The following is a 23,190-nucleotide window of genomic DNA, read 5'->3' on the forward strand; positions in this document are numbered from 1 at the left end:
CCCTATCGGACAAGTGGTGAGCAGAAGAGACAGGACAAGTGGTAATGGTTTTAAACTGAAGGAGGGTAGATTCAGACTAGATACCAGGAAGAATTTTTTTACAATGAGGGTGGTGAAACACTGGACCAGGTTGCCCAGAGAGGTGGTAGACACATCATCCCTGGGAACATTTAAGGTCAGGTTGGATGGGGCTCAGAGCAACCCAATCTAGTGGAAGATGACCCTGTTTATTGCAGAGGAGTTATACCAGATGACTTTTAAAGGGCCCTTCCAACCCAAAGCATTCTATGATTCTGTTATTCTTTGACTCTATCCTATAATGACAGGCAAAACCACATTATTAAAGAAAAAAGGAAAAAAAAAGAAATCATGGAAACCAAATCAGTTTAAACACATGAAATGGAAAAGTTTCTCAGAGATAGAAAGTGAATGGGTTAACTTCAAACCTATATATCTAAATACTGCAGTGACCCTACAGGTTCTGTATATTAAAGTCAATATTCAAAAAATATTTCCATCACAACTTCTAACAAAATTTCAACAATTAGTGAAGTTTAGCACTGTGGGAAAATAACAAAGATTGGCACAGAGGACTGTAAACATGCTCAAGAGAACTGCAGCTGTGATGTCAAAAAGCACATATATCTCAGTAATTGTTGCTTTGCTTTGTGTGCTTGACAAGTAGAACATCTGTGTTTAGATAACAAAGGTCTGTGAAGGACTCAGAGGCACCTTATCATCTGAGGTTCCTGCCCTGCTCTGGGAGAGATCTAGGCACACTGGAAAACTATGCCTGCAAGAAGCCTTGATGTACTGAAGCAAGCAGCTTTTGCTCGCTGGGGGGAGGGCCGAGCTCTGTGGCACTTGTGTGCCCCAGGTCGCGAGGTAACGAGAATAAACTTACTCTTCACATTTCATCCGTGGCTTTATGATTGTTCCTGCAACCTTTCTTAAATACGTTACATTTTTTTAAAAGAAAATATAGAAGAGATTCTCATGGCATTACAGCACACAAATAAAAGCAGAGTACAGTCTCATCCAGTGCAACACTGCACTCTAAACAGTGGAATTTAAGTCAGAACACACCCCGGCTATGAGCTTGGCCGGCTGCCTCCGCAGTTAGAGACGTGCTATGCCCGAATGCACGCCCAGCTCTGATATTAACCACTATGGACTCCTGTGGTGCACGAGAGAGAAAGGCTACAGTTTTACCTACAGACTAAGTCAGTGCTTGGCCAGTGTGAAGACATACTCTAATAATTTCTCTTCTCCTACATTTCAGAAGACTGCCAAAAATACACCAGTTACTTAATCTCTGCTGAGCATTATAAGCTTTCTTAATTTCTAAGGTGCTGGATAGCAACGTTTACCCTATTCATGTCCGAAGTACAAGAAATGTCTACTGCCTGCTGTTCCTTAAGCTGAATTACAAACAGGTAGAAAATGTATTTTTAGTTATGATCACTAAGAGCAGCAGTAGCTTTCAACTGGTTTCTGGCTTTGCACACACTTGGGACAGCATGTTCAGACAGTACCTGCAGCCCATTTCAAGCCAGCCTGCTTCTAACTAGTAATAACTGTATCAGGGGTGTACACATTTTGTTTTGTCTTTTTTTTTTTTTCCCCTTCCCCCTGCTAAGATAGAAATCAGAGAAGTAGATCTTCACAGAACATTTGGAAGGACATCAACACATTCTTCACTACATAAAGATGTTGGTGGTATAAGTATTGGATGCTTGAAAATATTTCAAAGTGCCTCTCTCAGAATTCAAGTCTTCATATTTTCAGATATCAGAATCAATAAATATTTTCCAAAATCTACATCAGACACTAATTTCTAATGAAATGCCTTAAATTGTTAGTGTAACTGTATAATTTGTAGAGAAGATTATGACAGCATGCCTGGACTTTTTTCTAATGGTTAGCTAGCTGCATTTGGAAGAAATGGAAATGCTGGAGTGCTCTTCCCTCACATACACGTCTTTTTATTAGGTAAAAATAGCTGGGAGGTGGTGGAGAGGACAGAGAGCAGTACCACTGACATAAATTCTCAACAGAAACAGCTAAATGAAGTTCCACAATCTAAGTTGCTCTTAACTGACAGTCATTTAACGAAGAGCTTAGAAGTCTAATGAAGACACAGGCATGTGTCCTCACAATATACTAATTTGTTTTCTTGCTCAGACTAGGCATAAAACAACTCTGGAGAAAGGATATCAGTCATCACTTCATTGAAAGATTGCTTAAAAATTGAGTGGGAATGTCATCTTCTTTCAATGAGTCATTCCTTCAATACAAACTATCTTTAATTACTTTCAGACTCCATTTTCCACTCATAAGAATCACTGTGTTTTTGACAGTGTCAAACAGACTCAATTTCTTTATTTCTGTCTTGTCTTCCAAAACACAAGGAGACATTTAAAGCTACCATCTACCTTATTTCCTCTTGTATCCACTCTAGAATATATTGTATTGTCCACACAAGAGTACTCTCCCTGAAGTAATAAAAGTTCTTTCCTAGTTAGATTTCAGTTATCTTTTCCCTGTTGCAATGCTTGGTTGTCTACTAGGTTAAACCTGACTGATGTCTCTTTTAAAAGTCCAAGAGCTCCTTCTCCCAAGTCTGCCTAAGTCTTTGTTTTATTTCCACTCACCTTTTTTGATTCAGAAGTACAAATCCCAGTGCCAGCTTCTGAAACACCCCCTCGTTCCAGGACCAAGAAGTTCTACCGAGCTCCACCACAGTACCTCAGTCACTATCCAAACAATACATATCCCTGGAAAGTTAGCCTGCCTATTATTAACCTGTCTAACCTGCTAGAAATACACACTTCTGCTTGTGAAAACTATGCCTTCACAACTGATTTAGGATATCCACTGACCTAGCCAATAATGTTACTTTGATGATGCCTTTAAAGACCTGAACCCCGTTCACATTTGAGAGAACCCTTTATTTGGGCGACTTAATTTCTTAAGCATAAATAGAATATATGATGTGAAGCTCACAGCAAATTTCAAAGCTATCTAAGTAGGAGCTTCATTTCTCTGAATACAAAAAATAAAAGCCTTTCTGTATATTTAATCGCTTAAATATAAATCCATACACCTTAGATAACAAAATAAAAGTCTAGTGGCAAATAACAGTGGAACTCAAGTTGAACCGAACTTACATCAGTAGCTGCTGTCAGGATTTTTGAAAGGATGACTCTTGCTAACCCATCTCTGCTGTAATCCAAACTAGAAACAGTCAGCTTTAACAAGTGATCCTGATTCTTCAAAGAACAAAGATTCAGAAGACTGGGGGAAAAGTGAAAGGAGAGAAAATAAAATCAGTATTGGAATCAACTCTAACCTATTTATATATTCAATCAATAATTTAAACTTAAGTACTTTGAATTAGGATTTCTATAATTGCAGTATAAAAAAAGGTCTCATATGAAATGGAGTAACTTTAAACTGTTACAGTTGTTAAGAGTCAAATGAGGACTAAATAATACACTAAACTGCGAGGGGAAAAATCTGAAGCCAGCATTTTTTATAATTGAGTTGTAATAATTCCATCAGCATACTTTAATTAGTGATTTTAAGTACAAAAATTAATGTTCATAAGGCTCTGTGAACAATTCCTGATTGTAAAACATGCGGTATAAAGCTTGCCATAGGGTTAGTCCTATTGACTGTTTAAATTTTATTGCAAAAAATTTTCTGAAGCTACTAGAAAACTTGTATTCTAATAATCAATGAAATTAACTTAATTGAAAAAAATTTGAACTCTCAATTGAAGTTCATCATATTTAAAATAAGTATGCAAAAATAGGCCATTTACTTTTAAAGGAATTAAGGTTTTGTACCTGAACAAAATTTTTAATTTCACAGCCTCACTCAATTATATTGGACTGAAGTTTAATTAGAATATGCATTATCATATTTCACAAACAGTATGTTATCTGCCAGGTTTTGAGGTTTTGTGTGTTGTTTTGTTTTTCCTTTTTTTTCAGTACAGTATCATCCGTCCTGATACTGTTTTCTGTCACATAGGCGTGAACAGCAAAAAGTAAGCTGTTCTGTGACACAATTACCCATGTGTTCAGTAATAACAGAACAGAAGATCCCTTCTTAAAAAAGGAAAACCAAAAAACCAAACATGACACCCCTCTGGTGTCTTGAAGACTGGGGGTCTTCACTTGTAAATCACAAGAAATATAAAAAGATTCCAGCTTTACAGACATGGTCCTCATGCACAGTTTACAGTTTTCATAATTATTATAACCATAAGCACAATTCAAACAGAATAAAAACACTCACCACTGAAACACATTACATTTTTCAAGCATTTTCACTCCATGAGGGTGACAAGATAGGGTACCAAAAAACAGAAAGTAGTGCTGGCTAAGGGTATTTAGTAACCCATTATTTTGAAGACTACGTTCAGGTTTCATTCCTGATGAAGAGTTGAGCCAATGTACAATATCTTTAACCAATTCCTCCAGGTAACCTTGTCCATCCTAAAACAGATTAAAAGCATTTAGCATTACTAGTAATGGGACTGGGCGTCTCTTCCTAAATCCATAATTTAAAATTTCAATGTATAAACACAATATACAAAATAGAAATGCTGTCTGGCAAACACAATTCAGACTGGAAAAAAAAAAAAAAAGATTTTGAAGCAAATAAAAGGAGTTTAGCTTGGAGACATTTTAGGATCAATTCTATCCTTTCTAGGAAAAGGATTGTTCAATGACATTTTCCTCTGGCCTGAGGCCCGGAAGTCTTTAGCACACAAGAAAAAAGGAGGCAAAGAAAAGAAGATTATACACAGCAAAATCTAAAAAAACTCCAAACCCTAAGCTGCGTTTAATAAAGCTGTATTTAATAGAACTTCTCTTTAAACAGTCATGTTCCTCAGTGTTTCATGTGGATAACGAAAGACTTGAAGTTACATTTCTTAATTAGACTGATCATTTTAGATTTAAGACCCAAAGTCTGCAGAAGACTTAACTAAAATTAAGGTTCCTCTGCAAGTGGAATACAGAAGCACTATTCATTCCAGCCTTGTAGCTGAAAATCTCTTACCTCTTCTGATTCAAGAAGAAATTCAGTAAATTGACAACCCACCACAGTGAGTTGCTTAGCCTTGGCATAGTCCAGATCCAGGTTGGCATACAGTTTACTGCTCGGCTTGTAAAAATAGAGCAATCTCCTTACAAACCTATGGGAAGTAAAAAAAAAAAAAAAAAAAAGTATTTTTCAGTATAACAAGATGTTGGAATGACAGTCTCACAGTACAAAATGATGCTGGCAGAAAACACATTATCACTAGATTGGCTTATTGGCAATAAATTTTCAAAAGTTATTAGAAGAGTAGCAGATAGTAATGATTCTATCCAGACAATTTCAGAGATGCAGATGTGCCGTGTGCTATAAAGGGTTTTCTGTGCTATGACTTAAGAAAAGGAACTCAAAATCTCCATGTTCTTAGAAGCCATAGTTTCCTCCTCAGTCTCATGCGTATAATTTAGTCTGCTGTAATTTACCCCAGGGTGAGTTTAAAAGACTATATTATCTAGTCTTACAAAGAGCTAAAAAAGAACCTGTGACATGCGTTTTCCCCAGCTACAATAGTTTATCCTGCTGTCAAACCACATTTTTGTGCTCTGCCAAGGAAAGACTGAATTTATTCAGCAACAGGACTTTCATTGACCTCACTTAAGCATTTCTGAAGCATTAACACAGTAATAGCAAACGCAGACTCTCACTCCAACTTTCTGAAATCATGGTGAGCAATATAACTTGGCTTTTGCATTGCAGGAATAAATCTCCAGCAGTGTCTCCTCTCCCCAGTTCTTCATCAAAAAAAATTACACATTTGTGCTTTAAAATAACACACAGTGTTCTGTCTGAAGGTACATGTCAGGGATGAAGAAAACTTAAAGCACTGCTCCTTTAGTTAAAAAAGGTGAGAGTAAGCCACTATACTCAACTCCAAATATAGGGCCAGTTATAAAAGAAATCTGTGGGCTTCTTTGAATTTTGTCAAATGAAATGCATTTTATTCTGGGTTATTAGCAATAAAGATATTATATGTATTAATATGAATATTTATATATGTGTATTATGTGTATACTTAATGTACATATGTATGTATATACACATATGTGTATACACACTGCATTATCACTTAGAAATGAAGGAAACTATATTAAAAGTATCTGGAATTTCACTGTAACAGTCATAAGATCATCACAAGAATGCTAAAAGTAAAAGGAAATTGAATTATGGAAGGACGACAAATGTAGTTTACATGTAAAAAGTAAAGTAGTTGATTTTTTTTTTTATAATCAGCAGTGAAACTAGAGAGATTTGGGGTTTAATTAGTTATAATTAAACACAAGGAACAGCATTTTAAAGCCATTAAAGCATCTAGCCCACAAACCTGCAGAAAGGATCAAAAAACTGCTGAACTTTTACACTAACTCAATCCTATATATTCTCCATTTATTAGGAACAAAATTATTTAGGCACTGAACAATGCTTGAGCAGCAGTGTCCCAGGCAGGCAGATGGGGGGGAGTGGAACACCACAGCTGGGACTACAGACTTTGCTTTAGGGAAGCAACATTATAAATCAGCAGATTTGAATAATAAACCTTTACCACGAAGTACAGCTTGGCAATTACCGTTCAGGGACGAAAACAGAAAAAAATACAAATGTAAAATTAACCTATGCCTATAAGAGGACTACCACTTGTGGTAAGAATAGTATATATTAGTCACTAAAAGTAGTCTGATTATTTTTTAGTAAAAATTAAAAATGGAGCAGCTTGAGCCTTTCAGCATATGTTTTAGCTTTAGGTTTTCCCTGAAATTCATGTAGAAGTAGCTTTCCATACCTACAAATACAGAACTACTCTTCAAACTGATCAAATCAATTTCTGAAATGCACGTTAAGAGGGACATCCAAGAACTCATCAGTAACATTATTATCACAATGCACACAAGTAATAAAAATGTCTTAATGCTACTAAACATGAAAGGAAACAGAGCTGTACTGCTTAGTGGTTTGTTTTGTTTTGTTGTTCTTCCAAATTATACATGCTTCCTTGCCATTATAGCACCTAGAAACAACTTCCTTTTTTTTTTTTGAGGAAAGCTGTAACTATGTAACTGTACAACTGTGGACCTATTATGTCAAAATATGGTGTCAAGTGCTGACCTCAAACACTAATGCATGAAATATCAAAGAGGTAATACTTTAAGGTTTAAAATGCAATTGGGTGTTTGCAAAGCTGGTATGATTTTTGTTAAGGAAATAAATACACAAAGTACCTGTGCACAGAAAAGAAACCACTAAACATTAGAGACTTTTTTTAAGGCAAATATTGCAAACTAATTATCTAAATTTTCATTTTTGCTGCTTATCTATAGGTTGTTTTAGAAATGTGACAGACCCACCAAATAGTTTATTGCAATATTAAATGAGGTTTTGGTAATTTCTTTCTTCAAAGGAAGAAATTAAAAGGAACTTCAAAGGAAGTCTACATAATTTTTTACATACCTGTGCAACTGTTCATCTTTATAGTTCCTTAGATTTACATTTGGCCACTAGAAAAACAGCAAATATAGCATTATATGAAACTTGTACATCAGCCCTTAATTAGTCACTAAAATTTACTTATTTCTGTTATAGTTATAGTTGCCTAATAATTAGCATTGTAAGTTTTTTCGTACCTAATGTTGCCTATAAACCCCTCTTATTTTATTGAAAAAGCCTACACTTCCTGCCCCAAGGACCATTCCATTGTTTCCTAGAGAAAGACAGGCAATGTCAGTTAGATGCTCTGTGTACAAGGCCACAATTCTAATGAAAATAGCAATTTATGAAAAGCTAATGAAAAATAAGCAATTTTGCTCACTTTCTCTCTGCAAATAACAAAAAAAAAAAAAAAATGCATAATAGGGAAATAATTTTTGTTGTTTTTTTTCACTATTAATCAGATTGGTTTTAAAAATTATTTTGATTCTGTTACAGCTCACTTAAATACTGCTTATTAAAGGGGTATTTAAATTCCTTTGCTAGTACTTTAATAGATGTTTTAAAGAGGATCACATGAAGTCCCAATACTTGCTTCTGGACTATCCTTTTTTGCTTCTGAATTTTCCTCTGTTTTTACAGCCATCTCTATGTTGTTTCTATGGCTTCAGATTTATTTTTGTTGCTACTAGGAAGTATCTTCTTGGAAGGGACAGAAAAAGTGCACCAAACTATTCTTTCCTACCTAAACAATACAATTCTAAATTTCCAGCTGGTACATTAAGACATACAGTGGACTAGTTAATGATCAGTAAAACTGACTACACTATTAACAGTGCCAGATAAAGTATGAAGCTCTACGGACAACAAAAACCGTTGCAGTTCCTCTATCCTGATCCCTGCCACTTTTTGCTGCTCCTTTGCCAGCTTAGACAGCAAGATGAGCAAATTGAAAAGGCAGTAAGGGACCACAAGAGATTCAAGTAGTGATGTGGTTAGAAAGCTGATGCTCCACAGCTGTAAGGCTGACATAAAGACAAGAGGGCTGAGCAGGCGCAGGAGACAGCATAGTCCAAACACTGGCATCTGGATCCTGCTCATTTAAGGACTAAAGATGGACCACTCCGATCACATCATCTTAGTTTATGCTGGTCTTGTGCAGTTTAACAGGAACTGAAGTGGTTAGAATTAAATGAGAAAACACTTCCCATTAGGAAAGACAGAATTCCCTGATGTTGAGACATTACCAGCTGTTTGACTGGACAGTAGAAAGCACACTGCGGGGGAGGTCCAAGATAAGCAAGAAAACTGGAAGTTTGACCTGTATCTCAGGTAAAAGCCCAACATTTTCGTGCTTAACTACATAAAAGTTCCATTGTTAAAGTACTACAGACTAGTTAACAGTGAGATCCTGAGAAACAGTTGTTTCATAGTATCTTTAATGCTGAATTAAAGGGAAAAATATTTATGATTAATAAACAGATTATCTAGTAATTCAGCAAAGCTAATAAGTGAAGTAAACAGCAAAATTTGGTGGAACAAAGGTACTGTCATATACATATTCAAGTTTTCATATCAGACAGACTCTTGCTCTCTCAAGTTTACCAGTCCCTGAAAACATGCACAAAAGGGTGTGGGGGGTTATTAACATCATCTTCATTATGACTTCACCATTAAGCATTTTTGTACTTTCACCATCTTTGTAACAATGCAGTAAAGATGAAAGTAAGAGAATGTTACTTTGGGGTAACAACAGAAGGAAGGGTTTGATGCACAGAATGACAGGAGCTATTTTGGTTCAAAGACTATACTTAGTACTCGAGAAATTTCACACTCAAAGAAAGTAAGTTTTCTGTTTAAAAAAAACAGCATCTTAAATGCTGTGCATTAAATATATTTAAGGTAATGCCTTCCCTGTCAGAGATTTGCTTTATTTTCTAAAACCATATTTTGTAACTTTGTCATTAACTTGATTCTACGGGATTATTTGTATTAGTTGAAAACATTAAATTAAATTGTGTAATACTTAAGTTTTCATATGTGGCTCAGAATAAGCATCTGAAGTTTGATCTGTAACCCACCTCCAGCCTTAACCTTCAGCTCATGTTATATAAAACCATCTGCTACAAAACTGAACAAGGCATTATCCCTGTATAGTTTAGACTGAAGTCTAAAGTATCAGCTGCTTTAAAGCCACTAAAGCTAATTCTTTCAAGTCTCTTTCCATGCAAATAAAGTTATATAAAATTTAACACATGCTTGCTAAGAAATCTGTAAATGTTACTATAGTATATTTTTGCATATAGTGTAAGGGCTGTATACAAAGAGACTATCAGCACTGATTAAACCCATAAGACTCTAATTTTCTGAAATAAATCATTACGGGACATACAATAGAATTAATATTAGAAACTCAAAGTTCACATGGGAAATGGAGACTTTTCTCCAAACAATTTCATAAAAATAATAACACATCCTTTTTTAGCTCACCTTCAGTATGGTCCCTATTAGATTCCAATTCCAGTCAAGGTTCTCTTTATGGTTAAGAACTTGGCTGTCTCGAAGATTCATTACAAGTGCTTCTTCTGTATCCTGGAATACAGATTTGAAAAACCACAGTAAGTTTCCTTGCAACGTGTTTTTCAGTCTTGTTACATGATACACTTAACGTTCATGTAGGCATGTTCCACATTAATTTCCACTTGAAAGTAAATTGCACCTTTATAGTAGTGCATTAAGAATCTAATGGTAAGATATCACAACCGGTCATAAAAAGCATTAAAAGTCACTGTAATTTCACTCCTCAGTTCCCAGAAATGCAGTATAGCATCCACAAGCATCTACAAGACAAATCAGGTTAAAAAAACACCACAAAAACATCAAATAAATGGCTCTCAATTAGAGGACAGAGTGAAGCTTGGGGAGCAGGACCTAAGTCTCCAAAATACAAGGTCAAACTCAATTCTGAAAAAATCAATAAGGGTAATACCTTTAAAACAAAGATGTCCTTCTGCACACGGTACTGATCCCTTTTTTGGTGTGTTGATATAGCTTTCTGAATAATATGATCTAGATGGAGGCTGTAAGGTTTAGGTCCTCTTTTCTTCATCTCATGAAAACGTTTTAAGCAGTTAAGCGCAGCACTTGCTCGTCTAATAGAGAAAAAACACCCTATAATCAGTATCTGGCAACTGTCAGCCAACTGAAAAGCATCACTGCTATAACTTGAGCAAATAAACACTGCTCTAGAAAGAACTGATCAAGAGTTCCAAAGCAAGAAAGAAAATTTTCTTGATGCAAGTTTTCATGGAGCCATAGGACTCAGTCTTGTACTGGATTTATACAGAAAACTATTGCAGAGTTTCTAGTACTGAAACACAAGCCTTATTGACTCCTTTTCCTGTACTCTGCAGTCAGTGGTGTCTAACAGTTCACAGAACTTACTGTGAAGTTTAAAGTTTACAAAGTATTGAGATCGATGTTCTGCAGTAAATTTGAGTCGAGGGGGCCAGCTTCAACTTTTGACTAATAAATTATTTCTTGTAAACAAAGTTTTTTTCCCTCCAAAGAGTGGCAGGAGTATCAGTAGTATGCTTCCTGCTTTTATATCTAAACAGTTCAGCAACAGTGTGTAACCCTTCTCCAGGAAAAGAGATAGGAAGTACTACAAATGACAGTTCACAAGGGCATAAACAGTTAATTACAAAGTACTGTAAGCAGAAAAAACACAAAACAAAACAGCTAATGAAATAAAACAAGGAAGACTAAAAATGAGGCAGTAAGTCTACCTTTCTTCCCCAGAAACAAAAATTCTCACAGGTTAGGAAAGTTCTGATTTTGTATTAACTTCAAGCAAAAAAAACCACCTTTGAATTCAGTCATTTATTCAAATGAACATATATTTGATCTGCAACATGGCTTGCAGTTCTTCAATGTGAAACCACGCAGTGTTGACAAAACTCAAGATTCCGTAATAAAAAAAATACTACTTCTACAAGATTGCTTTCTTCCAAAAAAAACAGGAATTCTTACTACTATGAATAGTCCACAAATATATGTCCACAAATGCCAAAATGAAGAAAAACTGCAGGTAATCCACAAACTTATTCCTTCTGCTCTTCATCCTTCCTCTCATTCCACAGCTTTCACTAAGTAAAATACCTTGTGCCAGAGTATTCTGATATGTCTTTTTTTTGAAAAATAACTGTTTTCACAAATCAAAATCTACTGACATAAGAAACCTTAAAAACTAAAAAGCAGAAGAGCACTGCATGTCGTGGAAGCACTCTACAAGCAGCCACTATAAATCTGCAGGAGCATTATGGGAAGATTCTGTAACTTATGGCTGACAACACAATGGAAGACAAAAGAGAAAGTTATACCAGTATTTATCAGAATACTGGTAAGTGTTTGTGGTAAGTAAAGTCTGTAAAAGTTATTAAAGTAAGTAAAGTGATAAGTAAATTTGACAATTCAGATCAGGAGAAGCAAGAATAATTCCTATAATTTACCATTAGAAAAAACCCAAGACTCAATTTAAATAGTTTTCTACAAAGAAACGCTAGTGAGAACACTGAGTTACAGAAGCACATTTTAAACATAGATTCACCTATCATATTTGACCTCAGGAGGTTTAATCTGTGTTAAAAACACAGGAGATAGTATTTTATGAAAGAGTACTTCAGAGGTGAACATTGCAACATCAGTAGAGGTGCAGAGAAATAAAATAAAAATGATGGTTGTTTAAAATCTCAAAAGTCAGGTATTTGTAGTTCAAAGAGGAATAAAAAGCTTCTGTAAACAAGCAGATGCATAAATACACCTCATTTAATCAGCACCATGTCTGCAAAAACATTCCCTAATACTGCTTATCTACATTCCACTGAAGAATACTGTACTACATGTAAAAATTTATCCTCATACATTCTTACCTTTCAATGGAAGTGAAAGGACTGAATCATCAGTGCAAACTTTGAACAAAAGCACCAGAAAGTTCATATAATTCCTACTGCTACCAAAAAGCAAAACCAAAAAACAAAACCCACAAAACAAAAAAACAAAGACAAATGAGAAACCAGCATGGCATTCTTTCCTCTTGCTCACACTAGTGACGAGTCACTGATTTGGTATATTACTATTTATTTAGCTATATACAAAGAACCTTAGAAGAAAAAATACCCACACTGGTACAGCTTTTTAGTTATGAATGCTTAATTGTATCAAAATGGCAAAAAAGTGTGAAACAATGGAGAGGTCAAACACACAGAACATATATCTCAGATGGTGCTTGGTTACACAGTCCCTTGGGAGCTCATTTCAAAAAAATTCTGCACAAATCTCCCAATCTATGCAAAAGCATTCTGAAATTCACTATCGAAACTTTCTCTCCAAATTTCCAAAATATTACTGTAAACATTTTTGGAATGATACACTGGAAACTATTTCCCCAATAAGCATGACAGAATATTTCTATATAGTTTTTTTTTAAATAAAGACAGAAGTAATTTTAGACACCAGAAAACTTATGGTGCAGGTTTTTGCAAAACTGTAGGGGGAAAAGGAGATGTGAATGTTTTGCTTTTAAGTGGAACTGAGAATTCTTACAGTCTTTTTTCTTTCATGATGTCAAAAGATGCTGCCATATTCATTAACGTTGGTAAGCAGTGCAGGTGATGGCTGTGAGAATGAGGAAGAATTGTGTTTGCCTAAAAAATAACAAAAGATCAGTTAGAGTAACTTATTACAACATTTCCAGCCACCTCTTTGGGACCAACATTTGAAGAATCTAAAACTTCTCACAAGATTTTCACAAATGCATAACAAGAAAACTACCTTTTGCATAACATCATAGCCATAATTACACCCTTTATAATAACTAATTTCACTGATCAGTCTGAAATACAACTGAAAGTAACTTAAGACAATTACAGACTTCACAGCCTTCTAATCTGTATTCTTTGCACTGGTGTTCTTCTAAGTGGTAAGATGCAAAAACATGCAAAGCATCTGATGTCCTTATGCCACGTGTATAAAAGTATTAAAAAAATCTAAACTCAGAAACACAATTTATGTTGATTTCTACTAAAAAATTCCTGCACAATAAAATAATCTGATTAATCAACGTAACTTCCTAAGTTAATAGACATTTAATTGATTTTATTTTGGGAAATATATGTACTTCTGCAAATATTTTTTGAAATTAAACCATAATGAAGATAAAGATACTACTTCAATCTCTTAAAACTTTATTTGCAAAAAAGATTAAAAAACCCATATGAAACTGGATGAAAAAGTGATCTACTGCATACACTGTTCTTGCCATCAAGAGGGGATTTGGAAAGTAAAAGAACTGTTTTGCAAGAAAGGTAAATCACATCACTTCACATAGCTATTTTTAGTTCCTTGAGATCCTAAAAGGTAGTACTGGAGTGTACATGAAAACAATATAATCTCTACACCAAAACAGCTCAGGTTAAGCTAGAGAAGCTACTGTGAAAGATAAGCTCGGTAGAGGGAAACGGCACAACGCGAGGTCTCTGCAGCTTCTCTGTAGGACAGGCACAGCAGTGCTGGAAAAGCACTCCACCAACCTGGAGTTCCATGAATGAGTAAAATTAAGTGCACCAGCCACAGCAAGCTGAACATAAAAAGTTTCAGCTGCCTAGCAAGTGAGGCAAAAACTTAAAGATGCTTCCAGGGGGCTACCAAAGGTCTAAGAAAAGCAAAGTCTGCAATGGTCTTCTCTGCAAACACGGAAACCTACAGGTGAGTTTACAGGACTACAGCTTAAAAATACAACCAGAAGCATACTGGTGAGACTTTGAGAGCTGTGGATTATCCGTGAAGCAGAACCTCATGCACTTTCAAATACTTTCCAAACAACCTTACTGTTGATTCATAGTGGTTTTAATATATGAGGTGCCAGAAGATGTAATATAAATTAAACCACCGTTCTAATGAAAAGGCTCTAACAGGAAATAGCTATTTACTACTAACTACTAAAAGTACCTATTCTCAGCAAAGGTTTACTTACCATGTGCAGAAGTTCTCCCAAAAGGATAGTTGCTCTAACAGATACATGGTCATCACTACTTGTGATCACTTCAACCAGACCCTTCAAAAAGTTTAAAAATTATTACAACATTTAATGTAGAAAATCTTCTTTTAATATTTACATGGAAAAAAGTAGCAAGCACCTATTCAAACTTAATGTTATTAGTTACCTCTAGAAGTCCATTGGTAATAAAAGCTGAAAGCACCAAAGCCAAATAATTATCCATGAGATCAGGCCTAAGGAGAAAAATGTATGGAATTAGTTTAGAAAGTTCATTTCTTATTCTATCTGCAAGAAGACAAATATTTTGTCAACAACATTACAAACCAAAAGCAACAGTTTTGACTAAGCTCTTTAAACGCTCACCTTGATCTGGCTCGATGGGGCAATACAGTTTTAGCTTCAGCAGCTACAAAGCCATCAGAAAGTCTCCAGCAGTCCTGAAACCTGCTTGGATCTAGAGCAAGAAAATATGGACAATTATAACATTGGATTTCGTGTGTTATGTTAATGGCTGTCAGTGGGTAAATAAAAGCTCTTGCCAACAAATGTTATTCCAGGTTTCAAATTACAAAACTCTAATCCACGCTCCTGAACAAGGCATGGCCAACTTCAAAGCTACGACAAAGACTATATTTAAATATCAAACAAAATACTGATATTTAATTCATACATACATTAAACTTAACATAAAATATTGTAACACCTAAAATTTTAAAATGTATGTCCATTTATCATGAAGTAGCAAGAATTCTGCAACAAATAATCATTTATTTACTTGTAAACACAGAACATGAATTAAGCTTTTATAATCAATGGTATGACAAAACATTTATAACCAGAATGGGGAGAAGAGAATTTCTAGAACATTAAAGGCTGGAACTTGCTCCTTTGGGGCTCATATTTTTCACTGTGAGACAAAAAGGAGTTCTTGGGTTCACAAAGGAGTAATTCTGAAGATAAGAAACTAACTGCTAAATGTAAAGATGTAAAAAAAGCATACACTTGCCCTAGGAAAAGTGTAAGTCTGCTAACCTGTGGTGGAGACAGCAGATACACAATGTACGGAAAAGACTGTTTAATAACTTTTTTGTAACATTCACTAACACATCAACATTACTAATGCTTTTAACACTTCAGAGAAGCCTAATTTGTAATAATGTTTATACACTTTTCACTGTAACTGCTCCATTGTAAGTTTGATAAAAGATCAGCAGTGGAGCATGACACTTAACAGTTGATGAAGAATTTTAAACAGGACTTGAGATCACCCAATGAGTTCAGTGATAAAACAGTTAATACTGATGTAATTTACAATATAGAGGAGACAGTGAAGGGTTAAAATTTGTAGAAAGGCTTAGTAAAACAGAATGCTTATGTGACCTGGTTCTGAATACTTACCTACACTGAGAAGTGCCTCAATAAATTCCTCAGCAATAACAGGGAGAGGAAGGCGAAATATGTCATAGAGAACTTCAAGCAGACCTCGCTACCAAAAAAAAACAACCCACAGCATGAGTTTTATAGATTTATAAAAACTGTCCTTTGGCTCACTATTAATCCTGCAGTTGAGATTTCTATAGAGCTGAATCTGGTGTATTTATTTCACTGTTCATTTTTTTTTGACAACATGCTTATTTTCATGAACTGAAATAGTCTCAAGAGAAGGGGCTTGCTGACTTTAGAACTGTGCCTTACTGTGCTACGAATTCTACAGAAGTTCAGGCTACATGGGTTACAGGTTTTCATAACAACTACTGCTGCCACCATTAACTTTTCAGTTTTATAGGTAACTGGTAAGAAATATTTTTATCTTCGATTCAACTAATTATTACGCTATAAACTCCTAACTGTAACTATCGTGAACTTGCTTTGACTTGTGATCATAGTGAAAATTAACTTATGTAGTCTTCTCTCCCCGATTCCCTCCTTCCAGACATACAGAATGTGCTTACACTCTCACAAGGATTTTATAATGGAATTATAGGCCTGAACTCAAATAAGCTCAAGGGACTCTTAAGTCAAGTCTGCTTAAACCACTAAATTGCTAAAATATTAAGAATATGTCAATTAAAACATCCAATATTATTTCTACATCAGTGCTAAATATTTAACCACCTACCCGTATTTCCATATTTGGTATGCAGAGAACCCCAATAAGAGACTGAATCCCAGAATTTCCAGGTTTGCACAGGCTGATAATACCTAGAAAACATTAAATACATAATAATACACCTTCACTGAACAAAACAAAAGCATTAGACAGATAATTAAACTTGATTTCCAGTTTGAGTACAAGCACAGATGATAAAAATTACTAATAAAATATTTTCATGTCCTTTTCTTTTCAATCAATAATATTTAATAAAGATTCCTAAACACACAACTTGTTTCTTCATTAAAATATATCTACTCTTGTCTACTCTAAAATATAGCTACTCTTGTCCTTTCTACCGTGAAAAGTATTTTCAAATTGCAAACTGAAAACCCAATATTTACATGGAAGAAATGGCAGAAAGAGAAGGCAAAACTATCAATAAAGAATGAGTCTCAAACCAGAAAGATCTGCATCATCTCGGCAGAACTATGAGAAATTTCTCCATCAAAAGCTGTATCTTAATCTAATAAATTACTGGTTTAATCTTGGGTGAACTCTAAAAAGCAAGTTTAAAAATACTTGGGATAACATTCTTCGTGTGCCATCTTAAATCACCTTTTTGCCAAATGATCAGCACTCATCTGAAGTTTCAACACAGTAGATTAAACTTTGAAAAAAATCTCAGAACCTCTCTTATAATTTTGTCCTTTTATGCTGTATTATTACTCAATTAGTTTAATATTTCAATATTAATCGGGAAAATTTTGAAATGGTTTCTAAATGTTACACAATACAACCTGAAGCTTACACTGATTTTCAGCCTCAATTCATATGTAGCCTTAATTTAAATTGTGGTTGTAAAGACTGTAAGCATGTTCATTTCCTTGACCACTTCTCTTCACAGAACAAACTAAAACTTACAGAAACATGCTATGCAGAAAAGAATCAAGTTTCTCCAGCATGAAACTCCAAATCAACAGAAAGACTCCAGGCTTACATGCCTTTTTGTCTTACAGTTCGTAAATAAAACCAAATTGTCATTCTTTAAAAATTACTGAAAGATGGTAGAGTATCACCTACTGTTCTGTTTATTTTGACTAATACAAATTTAACTTTAATGACATGTGCTTTTATGAACTCTAAGAAAGTCCTCAATTTCAAAACTTTCATGTCACAAAAATTCAAGTCATGCACATGTGGCCAGAAACACACCAAAAGCCTTTAAATAGTTTCCACAGTACACCTCAGAGGCCTTTTCCAAGCGCATATAGTGGCAACATCCCAGTTGCAATGTGGAAATAGTTACAATGTGAAATGCATACAGTCACTGCTGCATGCCCCAGTTTCATCTCAAAGGAGAGGATCATGCTTGAGGATAAAGGACATAGGTAATTATCAGCTCTGAAGAATAACACAGTCTGGAAAATATGGAGAGCCAAACAAGAAGACACAGCAGATAGTACAGACTGGTAAAAAAAAATATCACAAAAGCCAAAATAAAACCCATGAACACCCCAAGGCCAAGTCTAGCTGCATGTCCTTTGGGAAGACTGAAAGTGTAAGCACGTTTTTGTACTAAAAACATTTAGGATGTTGGTCTCCAATGTAACAGGTAACATAAAATAGGATGAACATTTAATAGTGAAAGTACCATGGGAAGTAACATATTCAAAGACAACTGTTTCCTCAAATCATTTGAGCTTTCAGGCATATGCCATTAGTTCCAAATGCCCGAGTTATGGAAAATGCAGCAATACTCCTATCAGGAACTGGTTCCTAGAAGTTTCAAAAGTTGTCACAAACTTCACAAGCTTCCTCCCCAAACAAGTGAGAACATGTGTGAGAAACTTCTGAAGGATATCTGGATATTAAATTAATCTTAGTCATCATTTTTGGAACATAAAAAAGGGCAAATAGTCTCACAGTGATAAAGACTTTCTAACCAGTCTGAATCTTTCTTAAGTGTAGCCTGTAAAAATCCTATTCCAAATTTCCATAAAATGGTCCTATCAACTGACCTAATTTATTTGTAGGACACTGCCCGAACTAAAAGAATAAGCAGCCCCTGAGGTAGTATCTTCATGTTAGATATTGTAATATTGCAAAGAAAGGACTCAGAAAAATGAAAAATCCCATTTTTTTTTTTTATTTAGAAATGTCTTCTAAACGAAAAATCCCAAACTACGTGCATCTTCAATTTCTCTTCAGCTCTGCTCCCTGGTAAAAGCAAGTGTTAATGGAACTATTCTGTTCATATCTCTTCACAGTGAAGAAAAAAAATATTTATGGTGGTGGAACCACCTCAAACGCCAATTATTATATGTTATTTTCAACATTCTCTTATCCATCAGATGTCAATGTACCACTTGTAATGTATTCTAAAATGGGGCAGGGTGGGGGGAGCTGCATCTTGTCAGTAGAGTTAGTCAAAGAAAACTATGTATGCATGCCGCTACTTTACAATATCAAAACATATCTTAGTTTCATTTTAGGAAAGTACTGATAGGAATTAGACATATCAAATCACACAGATTCTGTTTAAACAACTTACTCTTTCATACTAGAGAACAAAATTCCCCTTCTAGTCATCAAGTTTCAAAAAACCAAGCAAGTCTCACCTGCCCACGATCGAAATGCTGCCACGATTCCCATTTTACTGGCTAGGAACCGTGCTTCTCTGTCCTCCCTGTCGTTAAAACAACAAACGTCACAATCCCGTTAATTATTATAAAACAAACAGCGTTATTAACATAGCAAGTAAAAAGTAGTTAGCTGAGATTTTAGATGGGGCACAAAACCCAAAGAGAAGTCTTTTCCATATGCATGTACGTGTGTATATGTAGTTATGCAACACACACACAAACTGGAATTTTAAAGTATGGTATTTTTCCTTTTTCAAGGGAGTTTCTATGGTAGGAGGATAACATCACTAAGTAAACACCCATATGTGATCAGCCAAATCACTCTGTGTCTCCACTGACAGTGAGTCTAGGCCAGGGACATAAAGATGTGGACCTTATTCCGCTACCCAGACCTAAGCATCTAAAATGCCATTTGATAACTAAAAAAAAGAAATAAAATCCAAATGGATAATTGAAGTTGGAAGCAATCTCAGGAGGTCTGTACGTCAAACTTCCACACAAAGAAGTTGTCAGCTATGAGACTACAACAGATTATACTCAAGGTTTTATCCAGTTGGGTCTTGAAGCTCTCAAGGATGAAAGCTGCAGAACCTCTCTACACAGTCGTTCCAGCACTGGGCCGGCCTCACAGAAAATTCCCCACCCTGCCCTTGTATTATGTTGTAACTGCTCATTTCAATTTCTTTCTGTTCCTTGTTGTCCTCCCACCTTTCATCACTATGAAGGGCCCTGGATACATCTTTTTGACAACACCTTCATAGATACCAAACATGGCTATTCAAGGGAGGGTGCCCCCCCAGCCTTCTCAAGTCTCTTCAGATCTTAAGCTCTTTACAGTATTTTAGAAAGTTGCATTCTAACCTACTGTATTCAAGTAGCTTAGCAGTAGGTCATTGCTTTTATTTTCACTTTGGAAAGAAAAAAGCTTAATTCCAATACCATGAACACAACTGGTAGCACAAGTAGCCGCACTAACACTTACTTGAGTTGTCCTTCTGCTGTGTCTGGATTATGCCTGTAGTGAAAATCTGTGTAAGGAGCTAAAATTCGCTAAACAAAAGAAAGACATGCATTACTTTCACATGAGAATACAGTTAAATGGGTCTTGCCCTTTCCTTAGTCCCACTCCAATCTGTCATGTTATTCCTGCTTTATAAATCATTACGCTTATAGCCTAGAATGTTGTATTTTAAGCATTTTGCACTAACACACAGGGTGGAATCTGTGATGAAAATTAAACATTTTTGTTAGTAACACAAAGTTTAATTTCTGTCACTAAACAAGGAAAACTGAACCCACCTCTAATTCTACATCTGCTCGCACATACTGTCGGGTCTTTGGATGATTAATGAGGTGCAAAACTGTAGTTATCAGAGCCTCATTTATTCGGCTTAGCTGACAATCAATCACATTTTTCAAGATGGTACTTAAACCACCCCGAAGAGCCACCACCTCCGGATTCTGAAGTGCTAAATGAAGAAAAAACACATCACTTTGGCTAGTGATAGAAAACATTTCACAGCTTCCAGTATGACAAGCTTGACATCCCTTTAGTACATTTATCATCTTCCTGAACAGTGCTGAGGCATATGTAAAGCTTTTAATGCAACTGCCTGACATCTGCAATAAATCGAGATTTTGGATTAATTTATCAGGAAAAAAAATACTGGTCAGCCAGTCACCACTGTGCAGCAATTTCCCAGCTTCTTTCCAACCAAGTTTCCCACCAGTTTCTGGAATTGCCCACAAAAAGGTTTTGTGCTTCACTGGACTGACATGGATAAAACATTTATACTGGAATATAGAAGAGTTACAGATCATTTATTTCTTTAAAAGGGACGTTTCTACCTTGAAAATGTCACTTAAGTTATTTCTCATTGACATATTTTGGAAAAAAAGCAAAAAAATCAGCACCCACATACAAGCATAGCAAGTACTATAAACCACTATCCTTTACATGGACAAAAATCTGCTTAAGGGTTGGAAGGCTCTGCAGGGGGATCTGGGCAGGCTGGAGCAATGGGCTGAGGTCAGCTGTGGGAGGTTTAACAAGGCCAAGTGCCAGGTCCTGCACTTGGGTCACAACAACCCCAGGCAATGCTCCAGGCCTGGGGAGGAGTGGCTGGAAACTGCCTGGTGGAAAAGGACCTGGGGGTGTTGGCTGACGGCCAGCTGAACAGGAGCCAGCAGTGTGCCTAGGTGGCCAAGGCGGCCAACAGCATCCTGGCCTGCATCAGAAATAGTGTGGCCAGCAGGACTAAGGAAGCAACTGTCCTCCTGTACTCTGTGCTGGTGAAGCTGCACCTCTGGTCGGGTGAAGCTGCACCTCGAGAACTGGGTTCAGTTTTGGACCCCTCACTACAAGAAAGAGGTGCTGGATGGGGTCCACAGAAAGGCAATGAAGCTGGTAAAGGTCCTCAAACACAACTCTTATGAGAAGCAGCTGAGAGAACTGGGGCTATTTAGTGTGAGGAAAAGGAGGCTCAGAGATCTTATCACTGTACACAACCACCTGAAAGGAAAAGCAGAGAGGTGGGCACCAGTCTGTACACCCAAGTAACAACTGATAGAATACGAGAAAATGGCTTCAAGTTGTGCCAGGGGAAGTTTTGGTTGGATAGTATGAAAAGTTTCTTCACTGGAAGGGTTGTCAAGCACTGGAACAGGCTACCCAGGGAAGTGTTTGAATCACCATCCTTGTAAGTGTTTAAAAGTTGTGTAGATGTGGCACTGAGGGAAATGGTTTAGCTGTGGATTTGATGGAGTCAGGTTAATGGCTGGGCTCTACGACACCTTGAAGAACTTTTCCAGCCTAAACAATTCTGATTCTATGAAATACTGACTTCCAGAAGCCAGATAACTGGAAAACAATTTTTGTAGTTTTTTGAACTCTTGGTCAGCATCTCACGTATGGAATGCTTCCCACTTCCAGTCCACTAGTTTTAGAAACATCAATTGCAGCAGGGAAAAATTTTAAAGTGAATCAAAAACTGTCAAGTCTTAAAAGGAAAGAACAAGAACAGGATCTGAAATCTTCAGGTATTTAACTTAAGAGACTTTAAATTCAAGTGATCTTGTTTTATAACAAACTAATGACTAAAATCCATGAATGTGAAATCATGAACATTTAACATGTAATTCGTTATTAAACACTTAATTATTTGAATACAAGCTATTTAATATGCACCCACAGAAAAGAATCTCTAACAAAACTGATGACAGTGACATCAAAGTTTTTCTTAATTAGCTTTCAGTTATCTTACCTAGTTCACAGATAATGGCTATACACGCTCGAACCATTCTGTCTCTTTCTTGAAGACCATCGTTTCCAACTGCTATCAAAGAATTAGTAATAGAACTGGGGAACAATGAAGCATTCACAGTGATCATCTGCCAAAAACGAAAGAAAAAGCCCTGTGGTTTCTTCATAATATTACTCTAAATATACTCATGGATTCACCAGCATCCTGTTTCCTAGATACAACCAGACAGACCCCTCTATGTAGTACTTGGTTGTATCTGGCAAATCCTCAAAACTGTTTATTTCGTTCTTGAACATTCGTCATTTTACCATTCTCTTCCTGCTTCATTTTTTATTTTATCATAATAGGAAAGGGATAAAAAGGTTACTGTTGCAGGGACAACTATGGCTACCTTTTCCATATTTTTTCTAAGAATTTCTTTATCAACAAAGAATGTCACAAGACATGACACAGTAGATTATAAACTTTTCTAAAAGATTCATTCGTACTGCAGCAGATTCAACACCTATTCAACTGTTTAGTTAGCCAAGACTAAGGTCTGCTATTTTGTGGCAAGATTCTTAAGACTGCTGCAGACTACAAAAGGACAGTTGATAGAAGAAG

General features: G+C 35.9%; 1 protein-coding gene across 1 annotated transcript in view; it reads right to left on the bottom strand.

The window, feature by feature from the left end:
• The window catches only part of RICTOR (RPTOR independent companion of MTOR, complex 2), a 67,926-nt gene that overhangs the window by 25,541 nt on the left and 19,195 nt on the right, over window positions 1–23,190 (bottom strand). The window contains exons 5-20 of the mRNA XM_008945624.1: window positions 22,588–22,714; window positions 20,624–20,793; window positions 20,307–20,374; window positions 19,301–19,368; window positions 16,707–16,789; window positions 15,986–16,073; window positions 14,951–15,041; window positions 14,754–14,820; window positions 14,564–14,644; window positions 13,135–13,235; window positions 10,520–10,682; window positions 10,021–10,122; window positions 7,555–7,601; window positions 5,074–5,209; window positions 4,306–4,505; window positions 3,171–3,297 (exon numbers count right to left, since the gene is read on the bottom strand). Of these exons, the coding sequence (XP_008943872.1) occupies window positions 3,171–3,297; window positions 4,306–4,505; window positions 5,074–5,209; window positions 7,555–7,601; window positions 10,021–10,122; window positions 10,520–10,682; window positions 13,135–13,235; window positions 14,564–14,644; window positions 14,754–14,820; window positions 14,951–15,041; window positions 15,986–16,073; window positions 16,707–16,789; window positions 19,301–19,368; window positions 20,307–20,374; window positions 20,624–20,793; window positions 22,588–22,714 (1,719 nt within the window). The remainder of the gene's footprint in view (window positions 1–3,170; window positions 3,298–4,305; window positions 4,506–5,073; window positions 5,210–7,554; window positions 7,602–10,020; window positions 10,123–10,519; window positions 10,683–13,134; window positions 13,236–14,563; window positions 14,645–14,753; window positions 14,821–14,950; window positions 15,042–15,985; window positions 16,074–16,706; window positions 16,790–19,300; window positions 19,369–20,306; window positions 20,375–20,623; window positions 20,794–22,587; window positions 22,715–23,190) is intronic.

The sequence above is a fragment of the Merops nubicus genome, unplaced genomic scaffold (assembly GCF_000691845.1).
Source record: "Merops nubicus isolate BGI_N331 unplaced genomic scaffold, ASM69184v1 scaffold16298, whole genome shotgun sequence".
Taxonomy (NCBI): domain Eukaryota; kingdom Metazoa; phylum Chordata; class Aves; order Coraciiformes; family Meropidae; genus Merops; species Merops nubicus.